The sequence below is a fragment of the Cydia splendana genome, chromosome Z (genome assembly GCF_910591565.1).
Source record: "Cydia splendana chromosome Z, ilCydSple1.2, whole genome shotgun sequence".
Lineage (NCBI taxonomy): Eukaryota > Metazoa > Arthropoda > Insecta > Lepidoptera > Tortricidae > Cydia > Cydia splendana.
The window spans coordinates 7,107,817-7,125,873 of record NC_085987.1 but is presented as its reverse complement, the minus strand read 5'-3'; the positions used below and the strand labels follow the sequence as shown (position 1 = coordinate 7,125,873).

Genomic DNA, 18,057 nt, shown 5'->3' with positions numbered 1-18,057 from the left:
AGTACCGATATCCATGCGAGAGAGGAAGAGGACCGACCAAATCGATATGAACCTGTTTGAAACGGGTGCGCGGTAAGTTGAAGGTACCAAGCGGGGCGGTCACATGTCGATTGACCTTAGCCCGCTGGCACTGGATACACGCGCGAGTCCACTCTCTGCAGTCCTTCTGAACGCCGGGCCACACAAACCTTTCGGCGACTAGCTTAGCCGACGCGTTGGATCCGGGGTGGCTGAGAGAGTGCAAACTATCAAAAACTTGCTTGCGAAAGTACTTACTGACATAAGGCCTGGAGGTCGGGGTACTGACGTCGCAGTACAGCGGGACACGACTACCAGGTACATGTAGCTTTCGCAGTTGCAGCGATGAACCTTCGCTTAGAAGTGTTTGTAACTCAGGATCAGAAATTTGACCTTCGGCTAGCGCCTCGAGACTTACCGGTGCTCCCAGTTCTTCGATACGCGACAGTGTATCGGCGACAACATTATCCTTTCCGGATATATGCCGGATGTCCGTTGTGAACTGGGAGATGAAGTCGAGATGTCTGTACTGACGCGGCGAACAGTTTGTTTTTCGTTCGTGAAATGCGAAACTGATCGGCTTGTGGTCGGTATATACGACAAAATGCCTGGCCTCGAGCATGTGCCGAAAGTATTTTATGGCTTCATAAATGGCAAGCAGCTCCCTGTCATAGGGAGAGTACTTAACTTGTGAAGGTGTAAGCTTCCTCGAGAAGAACGCGAGCGGTTCCCATGTGCCGTCCCTGAACTGCTGTAGCACCGCACCGAGGGCTTTATCTGATGCATCTGTAACCACAGCGAGACTAGCTGAGCAGTCGGGGTGAGCCAGCAGAGCAGCATTGGATAAGCTCTCTTTGCAGGCTTCGAAGGCTGCTAGAGTCTCTCCTTCGAGAGTGATGGGCTGGGAACCTTTTACCGAACCTGTCAGTAAAGCGTGAAGAGGAGCCTGGATCTGGGCTGCTCGCGGAAGAAATCTCCTGTAAAAATTGAGCATACCCAGAAAACCTCTAATTTGCCGGACGTTTGTAGGAGGCGGGAATTCCTTAACTGCCTGTACTTTGGAGTCAAGCGGTTTGCAGCCTCTCTCTGAGATCCGGTATCCTAAAAATGTTACCTCTTTTTCACCAAACACGCACTTGGCTGCGTTCACCATGAGGCCGTAGTCCTTGAGCTTCTGGAAAACTTTGCGGAGATGTTCCTAATGCTCAGCTTCACTGCGTGAGTAAATGAGGAAATCGTCCAAGTACGCATAGACAAAATCGAGGCCTCTGGTCACCTCGTCAACAAACCGTTGAAAAGTTTGCCCCGCGTTTCTGAAGCCAAACCCCATGTAGGGAAACTCATATAGACCGAAAGGGGTTGTAATAGCGGTCTTTGGTATATCCTCGGGGCTGACAGGTATCTGATTATACGCTTTTTCGAGGTCAATTGTGCTAAATACGCTACAACCTGCAACACTGTGCGTACAGTCGTGAATATGTTTAATCGGATACATGTCAGGCACAGTGCGGGCATTTAACTTACGGTAATCGCCGCAGGGACGCCACCCGTTGTTTTTCTTCGGCGCCAGGTGAAGTGGTGATGACCACGGGCTTTCCGAAGGTCTAGCTGTACCATTGGCCAGCATAGACTGGAATTCCTGACGCGCGATCTTGAGCTTGTCGGGGGCTAAACGGCGGGGTGGGGAGGAGACTGGAGGGCCTGGTGTTGTTCTGATGTGGTGTACGGTGTTATGCTTAACAGTGTGATGTGTACCGGCTGGACGAGTGATTTCGGGGTAGTCGTCAAGTATTTTATGATAACGAGACTCGCCAGTCATTACTTTCACAGATGAAATATTACAACCATGGGCTGAGGTAGCGGCAGCTGAGAGCAACGTGAGATTATCTATTAATCGTTTACGGCGACAATCAACCAAGAGATCATAAAAGTTTAAAAAATCTACGCCAATTATTGGTTTTGTCACATCTGCCACTACAAAGCGCCATGGAAATGTTCTACGTAAACTAAGGTCTAAATCAAAATGGACATACCCATATGTACTTATACTAGAACTATTAGCTGCGCATAAACTATAGTCCGTTTTTGAACGACGTTCGCGAAATGATGACCTTGGGTAGACACAGAGGTCGCTACCAGTGTCGACCAGGAACTGCGTCTTCGAAGATCGATCGGTCACGAACAGGCGGCCTCTTGAAGTTGGAGGGCAATCGTCAGCCGCCATTATCGACCGCCCTTCGCGTTTTCCGAAGAGTAGTCACATGGGCGGGTGCACCTGCTGGCTTTCTCTCCGAATTTGCTATGATACCAGCATGTTGGGTATTTTCTATAATTCGATTCGGAGCGTTGCCTGGAGCTGCTGCGGCTGCCTCGCGCGGATGAGGTGCGGGATCTGGAGGTTCGACCAGGTCCAGTCTTCAACTCCCGAAGCTCCCGCCGAAGTTCCGCCAGTTCTTTGGCGAGGTCGCTGATCACTGAGCCGGGTACTGCGTTGCCGACGGCTGCCACGCGTGGCGTCGCTGAAGCTAGGTCGTTGACCCTATCCGCCAGGTCAGCCAGGGCTTCTAGCGTCGCTGTGCTGGGTTGCCCGGCCAACACAGTTTGGATTCCGTGCGGCAGGCGGCCGATCCACATGGTCTTCATAAAATCTTCGTCCACGCTGACGCCCGCTAGGCCCTGGAGGTGGCGCAGGAACTCCGACGGCTTCCACTCGCCCAGCTCCTCGTGCATCATCAGCTACTTGATGCGCTTTTCTTTCGAGTCGCTCAATCTTCTGATCAGCTCACCTTTGAGTTTTTCATACTTGCCGCTTGGGGGAGGTTTAATAATAATGTCTTTGACCGCCCGTGAGTGGTGATTGTCTAGGTGGCTAATGACGTAATTAAATTTGGTTGTATCGCTTGTTATCCTTTGGAGGTCAAATTGTCCCTCGATCTGCGCGAACCAGATGTCTGGCTCTTCTGGCCAGAAGGGAGGCACTTTTATCCCCACTCTAAATACGTCGTGACTATTTACCGACACCGACACGTTCCCATCACTAGTGCCGGGTAGCAGATTTCTGGATGTTTCGCTCGCGGGCACTGTCTCCTCACTAGCGGCGTTTCCAGGAATCACTGGTGGTTGAGCGGTCGACGGCGGCTGGTTATCCCGTGTTCCCATGGCTCCTGTCGTGGTCACCAGTATAGGGTGATGTTTCGTAGTAACTGATAACACTGCTTTATTTATTAATGTCTTTTATTTAATTAAATATGCAGGCACAAAAAGAATCACCGACAGAGAATGTCACTATTCTTTACAGTAGAAATAACCCAATTTAAACTTAAGATAGAAGGCGCTGCACAGGATAGATAAGTCTATGTAGGTATAAACACAACCACCGTATTAGTTAGTAAGTCTTAGGTTTATAGATTAGTTTATAGCACACACTTCTTAGTTCATTAGGTACTTGATAAGCACAATCGCAAGCACAAACATAGTTAGTAACGTTAATATAAATAATAACAATTACAGTCCACACGTAAATCGAAATATGGCCGCGCGAGCGCAGGCGAGCCGCGTGGTTGCGTCGTGAAGGGCGAGTATCGACTAGTCAAGCTTTCATTCATAAGCGCACGCGACGGCGCGCTATGGATACCTATACTACGCGATGCGTATGTCGAATTTGAGGCGTTAAACGCCGATGCTCGTTTAAAATATTATTTATTGTGGATTTATTTTGTTGATATGTAAATGTTGAGATTTGATTTATGAAATCTATTATTTATAAGATGTTAGGTTGTATAGTGTTAAGTAAGGTAAAATTTGTATAGGCTACGCCACACTGGTAATGAATATTATTGTACAGCTCTAGACAGTGTCTTGCCGCAGACAAATCACCCGTAGCCATAGTATTATTTTGATCAAAACGATTGGATAATATGTTAGCAACGTCTTGAGGTGCTTCTATAATTTTATTGTTAACCTTCAATACAATTTTTTTGCGGTTTATGCCATTCGATTTATTCCTATGCCTATTTACAACATCCCATATGCCTTTAGAAGATCCCTTAGCTTTAGTTATTTCAGCCTGAACTGCCAGTCTTTTTGCGTGCCGAACTATTTTCCTGAACAAATTAATATATTTATCTCGGTAAACTAAAATAGAATTATCACAAAATGATTTATTAACGTTACATAAGACTCTTTTCATTTTACTTGCTGTCTTTATACCTTGTGTAATCCAATTGAGTTTTTGTTCGTTTTTTATTTTAAATTTCTTTCTTTTTTTAATAAAACTCAGTTGGAACACTTCATACAGTTTGTTCAGAAATCCACTTATACTAAAATCCCCCCAATAGATGTCGGCCAACCTACTTCTGAATAACTGAATACATTTCTCAGTTATATATCTCTTCTCTACTACTAACTCATTATTACTATTACTAAATATTTCAGTTTCTAATGACAGTTTGCAGAATATAGCAGCATGTCCATCTGCTAGACCATTATGGTCAACGTCTGTTGCAATATCTATATTGGTAGGCATATTAGTTATAAAATTATCAACACAAGACTGCGAATTGTTACGTTTAAAAGTTATGTCATTAATAAGGTGTCGGAAATTGTAACATTTTAGGAGACTTAAGAAATCAGACCGTTGCTTTTTATCAATTAATAAATTAACATTAAAGTCACCACAAACAATTGCTTTTTTGTCAAAAAGGTGATCCAACAAGAGTTCCAATTGTTTAAGAAAAATTTCAAAATTACTATCTTTAGGACATCTATAACAACAAAATATATGAATGTTAGTTCTAATATCCCTGATACCACAAATTTCAAATCCATCTGGCACATATAATTTCTTGCAAATTGCTAATTCTTCTGAATCTCTATTTACTGAGGCTGCAATAAGAGTTCCACCTCTTTTAATGGTGGGTCTTGTGTTAAAAGAAACTAGGTTATAGTTATGTAATTTAAAAGAAGTAGCAGCGTTTTTATTCAGAAAGTGCTCGCTAATACATACATAATCCATCGGTTTAGTCTGCTCGTCAAGGTAAAGTTCAAGCTCATTTATTTTATTGGATATGCCACACACATTTTGGTGAAATATATTTAACATATCAATTTGCACTACATTATTAGACACGAAAAAAATCTGTAGTACTAGTGTCGCCCAGGCCCCAAAGGTGGTTATTTGTTAGTACCCAATCAATGTTGTTGTAGAGATTTTTTAATACATTATTCATACCAGTGTTATTTAACTTACCAGTGTTGGATGAGAACATATCAAGTGATACGTTTGCGTTAGAGTCGTATACAAAGCAGTGTTGCCAGATGGTCACAAAAGTCACATTTTTCGTGACTTTTCGCCTTCTCGTGTGACCTGTGCGTGACTTACGATCTTGAGGCAATTTTTGTGACTTTTTAAGCTAGACGAATTTTGGACCCATGGTTAAAATGCTAGGGGAACTAAAGTGGAAAACACAACTTTTTTTCTTTCAGATCGATTATTTCCGAAAATATTAAGTTGATCAAAAATAGTCCTTAAAGACCCTTATTCATTTTAAAAGACATATCCAAGACACCCACACTATAGGGTAAAAGCGAAAAAAAAAAAAATCATCCCCACTTAATGTAGGGGAGTCACCCTAAAAAAATATTTTTTCTAGTTTATATTTTATGACTTTGTCAGTGTAGCAAATTTATATATTCATGCCAAATTTAATATTAGAAAGTAGAAAAAAATATTTTTTTATGGTGGCTGCCCTACATTAAAGTGGGGATGAATTTTTTTTTGCTTCCACCCTATAGTGTGGAATGTCGTTAGATAGGTCTTTTAAAACGAATACACTTCAAGAACCATTTTTTGATCAACTTAATATTTTCGGAAATAATCGATCTGAAAGAAAAAAAGTTGTGTTTTCCCCTTTAGTTCCCCTAACTTTTGAACCATGGGTCCAAAAAATATGAAAAAAATCATAAAAACATAGCTTAGTAAAGACTTTCAAGGAAAGATATAGCGAACCTAATCGGTATAGCTGTTTTTGAGTTTTTGCGAATAGTCTATTTTGACAGACGGGTAACTACGGAACCCTACACTGAACATGACCCGACATGCTCTAAACCGGTTTTTTTTATATTTTATCAGCAGGCCCCAATTTCACCACGGTGACAGGTGCGACAATTGTAAAACATCACTGTTGCTGACGTCACATGCATCCATGGGCTACGGTTACCGCTTACCATCGGGCGGGCCGTATTTCTGTTTGCCACCATCATTGTATTATTTAAAAAAACTTTATTATATCGGAAAAACAGATATTTCTCTTGCTAAGTTTATGACAATTGTCACAAGAAACACTACAATTGTCACGAAATTCCGACATATAACTCATTTCCTGTCAAGATTCACCGACAATTCTACAAATATGTCGACTAGAAAAAATAATTCTTGTTTCACAACATAATTGTAATACATACAATTGTAGCAAAATGCCTGTCATGTTTGTAAGTATTTCTATAGAAAATATTTTATAAAATTGTAATATGTCACCTGTCGCTTGACAATTGTCGCTCGACATATGTCACTGACAATTGTAGCCGTGGTGAAATTGGGGCCTGGTCACTTAACTTGCTTACTCCAAACTAAAATTTTTATTTATGATGAACAATTACGAAAAAAACCGGGCAAGTGCGAGTCGGACTCGCGCACGAAGGGTTCCGTACCATAATGCAAAAAAAAAAACGAAAAAAAAGCAAAAAAAAAACGGTCACCCATCCAAGTACTGACCACTTTGCTTAACTTTGGTCAAAAATCACGTTTGTTGTATGGGAGCCCCATTTAAATCTTTATTTTATTCTGTTTTTAGTATTTGTTGTTATAGCGGCAACAGAAATACATCATCGGGGCTATTCATAAATTACGTCATTTCAAATTAGGGGGGGGGGGGTCTGGACATCGGATGACGGTAGCATGAAGTAGGAGGAAATGGGGTCATTTGAAGCATGATTTTTGGATGATTATAGGGGGGGGGGGGGGGGTCAATAATCGTCAAAAATCGATGACGTAATTTATGGACAGCCCCATCTGTGAAAATTTCAATTGTCTAGCTATCACGGTTCGTGAGATACAGCCTGGTGACAGACGGACGGACGGACGGACGGACGGACGGACGGACGGACAGCGAAGTCTTAGTAATAGGGTTCCGTACCCAAAGGGTAAAACGGGACCCTATTACTTAAACCGTCTATTTTTTAACTCTAATTTAACTTTAACAACCTGAAGCTCCTAAAGTATTGATCGTAGAGTAAAATTAAACATAACCAAATTTGTAGGAAATTGTATGATAAAACTTTTGTCCGAAGTAATAGGCTACCTCGCACAACGTATCAGCATTGCGATACAGCGAGGAAATGCCGCCAGCATCCTTGGAACAATGCCTCAAGGGCCTATTTTAGATTTAAGCTAGTTATCAATTTAGTTTAGTAGTACCGAAGTAATTATAATGCTATTTGTACATATATTCGAGATATGAGCAAAAATAAGAAAAAAGGTACCTTTAACCCTCCCTGCACCCTCAGCACACCCCCTACCCTCGAGGACTTTTAGTATGTTTATTTAGACACCACAAGGTATACCTGTACCAATTTTCAAAACTACTCGAATTATTTCCGCAGATTTTTCTAATTTGCTTGGGTTATTTCTTAATTTTTTAACTTTCTCATTGACCCCCCAAAAGTAGCCCCCATGCTTAAAATTCATTTATTTTGTTTACGTTACATGACTTACATGTCCGTCTTTGGGTCACTAATTCCACCAATTTGTACCAAATTTCAACTTAATTGGTCCAGTAGTTTCCGTGAAAATAGGCTGTGACAGACGGACAGACAGACAGACAGACGCACGAGTGATCCTATAAATAAGGGTTCCGTTTTTTCTTTTTGAGGAAAAATCATAAAAGGTTAGTAGATTTTTTGTGAAATATATTATTTTCTGAATTTCTTCTAACAAAATCGATTTACCTACCCATACAATACAATAATATAAAAATGTGACTTGAGCAGCAAAAACGTGACTTTTAGGGAAACGAAACGTAACTTATGACTCCAGAGCCCTGGCAACACTGATACAAAGAAACATTCATTATGATTAGGTAACTCATTGAGTAGCAAGTGATTAAAACATTCGACTCTGCTATTAAATATAGGTTTGCCACATATATAGGTCGGACATGCTATAACAAGATTAGTATACGTTATACATTTCGATTCTTCTGTTAGGTAGTTCACAAGTCCACGAATGTCACACGAATTATGAAAGTCCTCTTCTCCGATTAATACAATACAACAATCATTTCTTGACATACCGCTAAGTAGAGTGTGAATATCCTTTTTTTTTTTTTTTTTTATTATTCATATTTATAGAGGCTTTCGTACACTCGTGGTGACGATGCCAGCCTCATAGGAGAGTTCACGTGTGTAACTAACTCTCAGACCTTAGTGCGCGATATTTTTTATAATATGTAAACATTTTCTCAGCCCCTTCTGATAGCGGTTGAGAAAGCAAAATATTCAAGGATAATATGCTGTCCAAAATATTTCCTAAAATGTTTTTCCGCTCGACTTGCCCTATGGTGCATTCTATAAATATGTGGACTAGGTCTTCTATTCTGTTACAATGATCACATAGGTTTGTATCTCTTTTTTTCATGAGGTGATAAAATTTATTACACGGAATATGTCCCGAACGCAGACGTAGTGCACACGTTACCGTCTCCCTAGTAAGTCTGGCACCGTCAAACCATGGAACCCACCCGGGTCGTCCTTGAACACTGCTATACCATATACCCTTTACAACAGAATCTTCTACGAATTTCTTGTTCCACTTTTCTAGACATAAGTTCCTTATTTTCGGTATTAATTCTGTTGCATAGGGTTTACATGCAAGGTCTATTCCCTTATGAATGGATTCATGTGCAAAACCATCAACAATTTCATTACCCCTAATACCTACGTGTGATGGAATCCACTGAATTTTGACACATACATTTTTATGTTGTAGATCGTTTATCAGTTTCAGTGCTTGGTAGGCAATCGACATTCCTCGGTTGCCCGAGACACATCGAGCCAGGTGTTGTAGTGCACTCCTTGAATCTGATAAAATGACCACATCTTGAGGGTTCAAAAGTTCATTGTAATAAACTAATGCTTTTGTGATTGCCATTAGTTCCGCTCTCATTATGCAAGACTCCTTAGCTAACTTATATTGTCTATTAAAATTCTTTTGTGGATCAAAGAATGCACTACCAACACCAACCGAGGATTTGGACCCATCTGTATACAATTTATAAAAGGAATTATATTTTAAGCCTATTACATCTAATGCTTTATGTCTTAGCAGTACACTATTATTACTCTTTTTTGGTAACTCCATATCTGGCAAGTTGCATTCAATGCATGATTTAATATTTATATATGATACCCATATGCCTAACTCAAACATGTCTAGAATATTATTTCGGGATCCTTGAATATCTTCACGAGCCAGTTGATTATTGACATTCACTAATATTGGTTTGGTTTTATTGTTCCAATATCTATTTTCACATAAAGTACTTAGTTCCTGTAATTTATCTTTTAAATTAATTTCATCTATTGTAGAAATTTTAAGTAAATATCTAAAAGCTAACCATTCTCTTCGGATATTTAATGGAGGTAGGCATAGCTCACTCTCCATCACGTGAATAGGAGTAGTGCGAATGAAACCACCACATATTCTCATAGCTCGATTTTGGAGAACGTCTAGTTTCATTAAATTGCTCCTAGCGCTAGTGCCATATAAGAAGCTCCCGTAATCAACCCTGCTTCTAATCAAAGAAATGTATAATCTACGAAGATGTTTCTGGTGAACTCCCCAAGATGCTTTTCGGTCTGTGTCATGTTTATCAGAGCTTAGGCTTGTCATTGATTCTACATGTTTAGCCACATTTTTGTCAGCTGGCAGCGTTATAGCACTTGGAAGGGCTTGACATTCAGAAATTAAATTTTCCGGCAAAGCAGTTGTTTCAGAAACACAATTTAGGGGAGCTTTGTTAAGTATTTTAGGTTGCAACATTTGTTTTCCCTTTTTCTTTACAGGTGTACTTATAGGTCTAACATCACTTTTTTTACGTGTCTCTGATATTGTGTTTTTCAACTCGAAGTTTTCGTTGAGTAACTTTTGAATTTCGTTGTCCGCGCTTAAGAGTTGATTTTTTAGTTGTCTTATTTGTTTCCTAAGATCCTCCACCACAGCATTCTGCACATGTGAGTCAAGGTTTGGAAAACTGTTTATGCTGGCCTCGCGAGAAGAATCTTCCTGATCTTGTCCAACTGCAATCCTTGAGACATCAGGACGGCTATTGTTTAGTGTAATATGATCATGTTTGATTGAGCACTCGAATGAATCTTCTTGGGAGAGAGAATCAAAAGAGTTTTGCACTGGAATGTTATATTTTCTTACCGTGATCATGTCAGGTGTAGATGTCGTAGCTGGTTTATTTGGAGTTATTGTTGTATCTGCTTGAGAAATAATTGTGTCTCCTAATTCACTGGGTGATGTGCTATTCACGGGTGATCTGGTTAAAGTTGAGTCGTCCTCACTGTTTTGTTTTTTAATGGTTTTTTTATTTGTTGGTGGGTATACTGGGCGGGGTAATTTAGATGTTCCAGGTTTGGGAGTGTGATGTTCACTTAACATCATTAATCTAGTTTACTTTTAGAGGAATTATATTGATTATAGGTAAATAAAACAATTTATTATTCGGTCCATACAGAGCGCCCGTAACACAGCGGCCGCCATCATGCGCACCAGTGTTGCCAGCCATCTGCTTATTTATTGATGAACACCACATCTCTTCCTTTTTAACAAATTTGAAATTGTAGGAGAATACATAAAATGAATCATTGTACAGTACTGTACAACCAAAATTAACTTGCAACACAACACATTTCTAATCAGCATTTAGCTTTAACCAATTGAGTGATAACAATTTGAACAATGCATTTACAGACACTGACATAACTATTAAACTCTTAAATCACGACACACTTTTATAACTCAGTGTTTATATGATGATAAATATGAAGAAGTCGATACTCCAATTACAAATAAGTAAACTTACAGCTTTCCACATAGTCTTAGAAACCTTATTCCTTGTAAATATACCCTTTAGTATACAAAGATAGATAAATAGAGATATTTATTTGCATACCAGGTATTTTACATACATATACATGGACCCTGAAAAGGGTGTAGTAAAATAGGAAGTTTACAATATCACAAGTCCATACATATGACTAAACTACTAATAGTTAATTAATTTTCTAATTGCTGTTATAAGTAATCAAGTAACATATACATTTTAAAGTAACAACTACAATACAGATAGCCTCTTTAATATGTTTACAGTCTGATTACAACTATATATTATCTAGCCAGCCATCATATGTTAAGAACAATGAGTGATGTTAGACCACAATATTAACCACTAGTTTGTAGTATATTTATATATATATATATTTTTACTAGAGTCTAATATAGTCCTTAACATGGTTAAGGTAGACTGCTCACTGACACATCAATAACATGTAACATCTGTAACAATAACTGTTTCTTACTTATTAGTATTTACATACATGACATTTATTATTATTATCTATTTCCTCTCTCTTTCTTTAAAATTAAATTGTATTACAATGTATACTAGCAATTATCCCAATAAGCCTAGTTTCCCCTCTGGTTTGGAAGGTCAGATGCAGTCGCTTCCGTAAAAACTAGTGCCTACGTAAATTCTTGGGATTAGCTGTCAAGCGGACCCCAGGCTCCCATGAGCCGTGGCAAAATGCCGGGATAACGCGAGGAAGAGAGAGTAGGTATACTAGCAATTATCCATACATATAAAATCAGTTGTATATTAACCCTCTACAGTTAAATACATGTAGAATATATTATTTTCATAAAAATTCCATGCAATAATTTAGTAGTTTAAAATATTTATATAGGAGCCAGTTACCTTATCAAATTCCTAACATTCTATTCCATAATTTTAATCAGTAATCAGTCATTAGTTGCTTTCATAGGTACATACATAAGGTGGTACATTTGAATAAGAAACAGTTATGAACCCTGTATGGGCACTGCAAATAACAACTTTTAGTAACTAAAACTCTTAGCTTGCTACATTCTATAAAATAACATTTTATATTATTTAGTTTAGGTAAAAATATTAGTTTAAATGCCACTTTTATTACCCCTATAAGTATTATTAACAACTTGTACCTAAAAGTGTTTAATGCGACCAGATTGTCAAAAGCATCAACAAATAGTGAAATTGTAACGTAGTATAGCTTTCTTGGACAAGCCGGAGCTTTAGAATTTTCCTTTGCACCATAAAAATAGCATATTTCAAAATAAATAATAAATAGTGAAAAACATCTCAACAAGTTTCACATAGTTTTAAATTCCTGTATCATACACAGTTCTACAAGTAAATATAAAGATAAATATGCAAACTTAACGCAAATGCGCTATAATCGTTAAACATATCTTTAGGCTACAGACTTCTGTCACTTATCTAGTGAGAACCACTATAATCTGTGCATAAATTTTACATCATTGTTCATAAATAATTATGTATAGTTACTTACTGAAAATTTAAATATACATAGTTAAATATATCTTACTATGACTTTGCTGTTATCATATTAACAATGACTGCACTTTACAGATGTGTAACACTGAAAAGCTTATGTAGTAAGGAATTAATATGCTGAATATCTGGTCCAAATCCTGTGTTGGTATATCTATTAACAAAACTTGTTTATTTACTACTTGCCTTTGTTGCCTAATAGGTACTCGTGTATGAATATGATCTAAACTTGTAAATTTTAATCAGTTGTCTGGTCATATAAATATATACAATGTCGTGTCGTATCGTTATTTACTTAATAAAGAATCCAATACCAAACTTTGGAAACACCAAACAGGACTCCACAGACCTTTCGCCAGAAATCTGAACAAGCGATATACTGTAACGCACATGGTTTTGCATCACATCCCAAATGGACTGTTTAGCACGTAGCCAGTTGTCAGCCGCATATTCCAACATATCTTTGGCATTGTCACCTGTAAGAGAAATACAGAAAATTCATCTGTTACGCTATGGGTGTGTTTATACCTATTTGGGTAGGTATGAGAAATTCAAACAGTTGTCTGTTGTGAACCATTAATCACTAATCAAGTTGATGGACTAATCATTTGATCTTGTCATTCTTGACTAATACAGTAGACTTGTTGACTGGTAGTATAAGCAGTATACAACTATACAGTGGTAGGTAATTATTTTATTCTGATGATCTCATCCAAAAGAGTATTTACTTAGTCTAACTACTTAGACTAAGTAGATAACTTCTTAAAGAAAAAAAAAGGTTTTTTTTTTTTTTGTTTAAATCAGTTTTGCTTGATAACAGCTTTGGTAGGATGGTTTGTCTTGTAAGGGTGTGTTTTGCTAAAATAGCATAACAAGCATAAATGTATGACCATAAAAAATGTATTTTATTGGGGATTCTAATGATGTTTGTTTTGACATCCATTTAAATAATTTTACCACATATATTCATTTCTACTTTGTAATGTACACATTTTCATGAATTATTGAGTTTAATAAGGGTACAACATATAATCCCTTACAAAAGATGATTTAATACCACCGGACCTAATGTATTTATTATTTCATATACAGGCAGGCAGTAAAGCAGTACTTTTACAAATGCAAACGATACAAGTCCAAAATATGAATACCGATATGTCCAATTTGTTTTTGATTTCGACAATGTGACTTGAATCACTGACATTCATGATTTGACAGTTCTGTCATAGTCACTAGTTAGGTTAAATCAAAACTTCATTGAGATTTTCTTTTACTTACACTTACCCTATTTCCAGACATTTAGAGTTGTACAATATACTTTCCAAACATGGCTCGTAACATACCATATGTGATGAGATCCTTATACTTCACGCTGCTAAACCAGTCTCCATTTCTGGTCACTGATATTTCTTCGAAAATGTCGTACAACACCTATATCGACGTCTTGCAAATATAATTATATAGTTAACAACATTGTACTTATTTTAGTTGCTAGTCTGAATGTGTTAAACTATACTTTTTTATATTATATTTAGGACATATTGTGACATATCCATGATTTTAACACTTGCAACAACATCCAATATCTACATTTTGCTCCGTAAGTTTGGAAAATCTGGTGATGGTCAAGAAACCTGAAAACTTACACAACCTGTTAGTCCATGTTTGCCACAAAACTGTAACGAGCACAGTTACACATTCCTGGAGTACATATAAGAATCTAGTAGATTCAATATTGTCTTGAATCTAATCTGGAACATTACTTTTATTTATTAACATTTAACTAAACACACAACATTGTTCTGAAACAATCTCTATCTGTCAAGTGTCAAAAGTGACACATCTGACAGTAGCAATGGACTCTATAGTACTATAGATAGTTTAGCCAGGGACTGTCTCATTTCAACCATAGAGAGACAAAATCATACTGTCTTTTTCTTACGCTAGAACTAGCACCCAAAGAAAGGTTGAGTAGTTTTTCTATTCCATGTTACTAACAAATTTGTGTTTGCCAGCTTCACATTACAGGATTTGTTAAGAACTAATAAAGTACAATACAACTCACATTCACTTCTTTACGTTCCATTTACTCATGGTATTAAGTATATTATTTATTACATCATTAAATGTTGCTATTACTTTGCAAACTCAACCGTATGAGTTCCTTAACATCATAATATATGTAGGTATGGAAATTTCCCATTAACCATCTTGTTGATTCATGATCAACCATTAGTTCCCATCATTTTATGGGGTTGATGATGTTATCCTTTACGACTTGGCGTACAAATCGTTAACATCATCATTTCGGCAACAGCCAGTAGTCATTTTGACATTTTTCGTTTCAAACGATTTTTTCCCATCATTTTATGGGGTTTATGATGTTGTATTACAACTTGGCGTACAAGTTGTTAACATCATACTTTCGGCATCAGCCTAAGCCAATAACTTGTTGGCATTTTATGTACATATATATGTACACACAATCACTGCAATCGCTCATAGATCTTGAATTGAATAGCCTAGATGACAAACATTGTAATTAATTATATCATTTGTGCCAGTATATTTTGAGAATCATTAATGTTTACATGAGATCCATTAAAGGTCAACACAAATGTTCTTAGTTTGACCATCATACTCCAAGCACAAAACAGACTTTACTATGCAGTACCTACAGCAGGTACTTAGACCTTTTGGAAATATGGAAACAAGTAAATTTATATTTTGCTGGTGAATATGTACATCGTTTATAGTTTGCAAGGCAACTACATAGGTACATGTATTCTTGCATAAAATGTAAAAAAGTATTTGAAACAGAAACTGCTACAAAATACAAGTTATTATTTTATAGAACATCTTGTATTTTACCATATGAAATAGATAAGGAATCTAATATTTGATACAATTATCCATTCTTCCCTTTTAAAAAGAAAAATAACTTTTAGTTATAACTTAATCTTGTATTGTATTTCCATATACTTAGGTATTTCTATATTATCAAATTAATTTTGACGAATTGCTCTATTATTTCAACAGACTGTATTATAAAATTCAACATTTGTCATCTACCAATGTACTTTATTTGGTTGAATGTCCAAAAGAACCATACACCATTTCCTAATCCTCAGACGCCTCCGAGTTACACCCATTACAGGCATCTGAAAGTCACTCATATCTTGTATTTCTCACGATTTCATTGTTTTGTACTTTATTTTGTTCTGATATACATGCGTTCGTTTTGCAAATCGTCGGCCCTGCTTACAAACCACCAATATGGCGCCAATATTTCATCAATTTGCAATTTGCGAATTTCATAGGTACTTACTCACGGTTTTACCTCGTCGCCACTTGTGATGTTCACTTAACATCATTAATCTAGTTTACTTTTAGAGGAATTATATTGATTATAGGTAAATAAAACAATTTATTATTCGGTCCATACCATGAAGTTATAAGATGGAGTGAACTGTCACTTTTTTTGCCATACTAAATTTAACCTTATCACCGAGCCAGAAAGACGTTCTTACCAGACTAGAGAAAACGGTCCACTTGAGATAGCAAAGGTGGGTCGCGGTGTCTCACTCGCACATGTTGCCAATGTTAAAAATATACCATTGTGGTAGTATTTATATCAATATACTACTGAAATGAAATACCTTCTTATATTATTTAAGTGCTTTATTTAGAGTAAGGTTCTGATATCTTTTAACAAATTTGTAAATAATTATGATGTCAATATTATTAACTGATTTAACCAAGCATGTGCACAACAAAAAAAACATTAATTTTGATATGGTAGACATTGTAGTAACTTTGAAAATTAATTGGTATCCCTAACATGTGATGACATGTTATCAAAACACGTGAATGAAAAAATTCTTAAAAATTGTGAATTAATGTTGCGTTAAAGGTTGTAGGAGTGAAAGAATTTCTAATTGTGGAATATTGTTTCACAAGGAAGCCACAATTATTACATTTTGCGATAAAAATACAAGTCAACATTGTCAAACTCATTAGGGTGACCATGATGTCGGCACGATGAGAATCAGTGTTACACAATTCTTATTACGTACTTAAAAGTAAATTTATATGAACAGGTATGTATTTATTTCGGCATGTTTAAATTGGTGAAATGAGAGCCAATACAGAATAAATAATTGCCAAAATTGAAATCCAAAGTCCTTAAACATTACAGACACATTTATACATTGTTATAATAATAAAAAAACACATGGATAATAAAAGAAAAAAAATAGAACTTTATGGTAATTTACTGACTTTTGGGACGATACCAGAAACGTTACTGGGAATTTACCCTCTTTGGAAAATTTACTGGGAACGGCACATCACTAGTTTCTTTACATTTCACGACTCTTCTCTTTTCGCATAGATGGTCTACCACCGTGAACACCGAGGTTCGCAAATTGTGGGCATCTTTTACTTTTACTCCTATAAAGGAGTAATTACAGAGACAGAGAAAGATGCTCGTCAAACGATGCAAACTTCGGTGTCTATGCTCCAGTGACAAGCGTCCTAGTTAAAAACTATAGCAAACGGGCGTAGCGGTCCCACGCGACCCTGTGGCAGTGGCGGATTTGCCCTAAGGCCGAGTAGGCCCGGGCCTAGGGTGGCCAGATATTTTAAGCGGCAGTCTATATGATGGGTGCTGAGAAAGGGGCGGCTAGTGCTTGCTATGAAGGGCCTGGGACCTAACGCGGCAAAGACTGTAAAAAGCTCTCAGGACATTGGGGGTGTCCTGAGAGCCTACCCCGAGCCGCTTTCGACGTGTTGCCTCTTTGTAGCACTTTCGTACGTAAGTGTGACAGAGGGGCGACACGTCGAACGCGGTTCGCGGTAGACCCTCTGGTTCTGTCAGCATATCTGTCTCTCTATCTCTCTCACTCATACCCGTATTCTTGACAGACGTTACGGCGGACCACCTTCCTGAGGATCGACCATGTTCGTGGTCCAGCATCTACGCCTATTAATAACAGTTTTTAGAACAACTAAATTAAGTACCTAAGGTTGTGTGAAGCGTTGTACAGAAGAGAAAAAAAAACTATATCCATCCCTTTTTAGGCCATAATACTAGTACAGCGAAAAGACAGTATGATTCTTTATAACTAATATAACTATGCACGAATAAGAAAAGATCCTGGCCAAACTATATATTCAATGTTATCCTAATATCCCACATACATATGACTTATGGTCACCCTAATTAGAAAGAGATGCAACGGCCCACCTTGACTTCTCATGTGGACACACTTTTTGGCTAATGTACACTATCCGGTTTACTCTCTAGGTCCGTGGTCCATACAGAGCGCCCGTAACACAGCGGCCGCCATCATGCGCACCAGTGTTG

The 18,057-nt window shown here is 37.6% G+C and overlaps 1 protein-coding gene and 1 long non-coding RNA gene across 2 annotated transcripts; both read right to left on the bottom strand.

The window, feature by feature from the left end:
• Positions 1-2,241: 2,241 nt before the first annotated feature.
• Positions 2,242-2,748, bottom strand: LOC134805206 (uncharacterized). Its single transcript, XM_063778514.1, has one exon. The coding sequence runs from the start codon at positions 2,746-2,748 to the stop codon at positions 2,242-2,244; it is 507 nt and encodes a 168-aa protein (XP_063634584.1).
• An 8,827-nt stretch (positions 2,749-11,575) lies between these two features.
• Positions 11,576-14,529, bottom strand: LOC134804492 (uncharacterized). The gene is made up of 3 exons (XR_010146130.1): positions 14,336-14,529; positions 14,033-14,120; positions 11,576-13,165 (listed from the first exon to the last, which is right to left on the bottom strand). It is a non-coding gene; the product is annotated as an uncharacterized LOC134804492 (long non-coding RNA).
• Positions 14,530-18,057: the final 3,528 nt, after the last annotated feature.

Coding starts and splice junctions, on each gene's coding strand:
- LOC134805206 (XM_063778514.1), bottom strand. CDS start 2,748: ATGCACGAGGAGCTGGGCGAGTGGAAGCCGTCGGAGTTCCTGCGCCAC.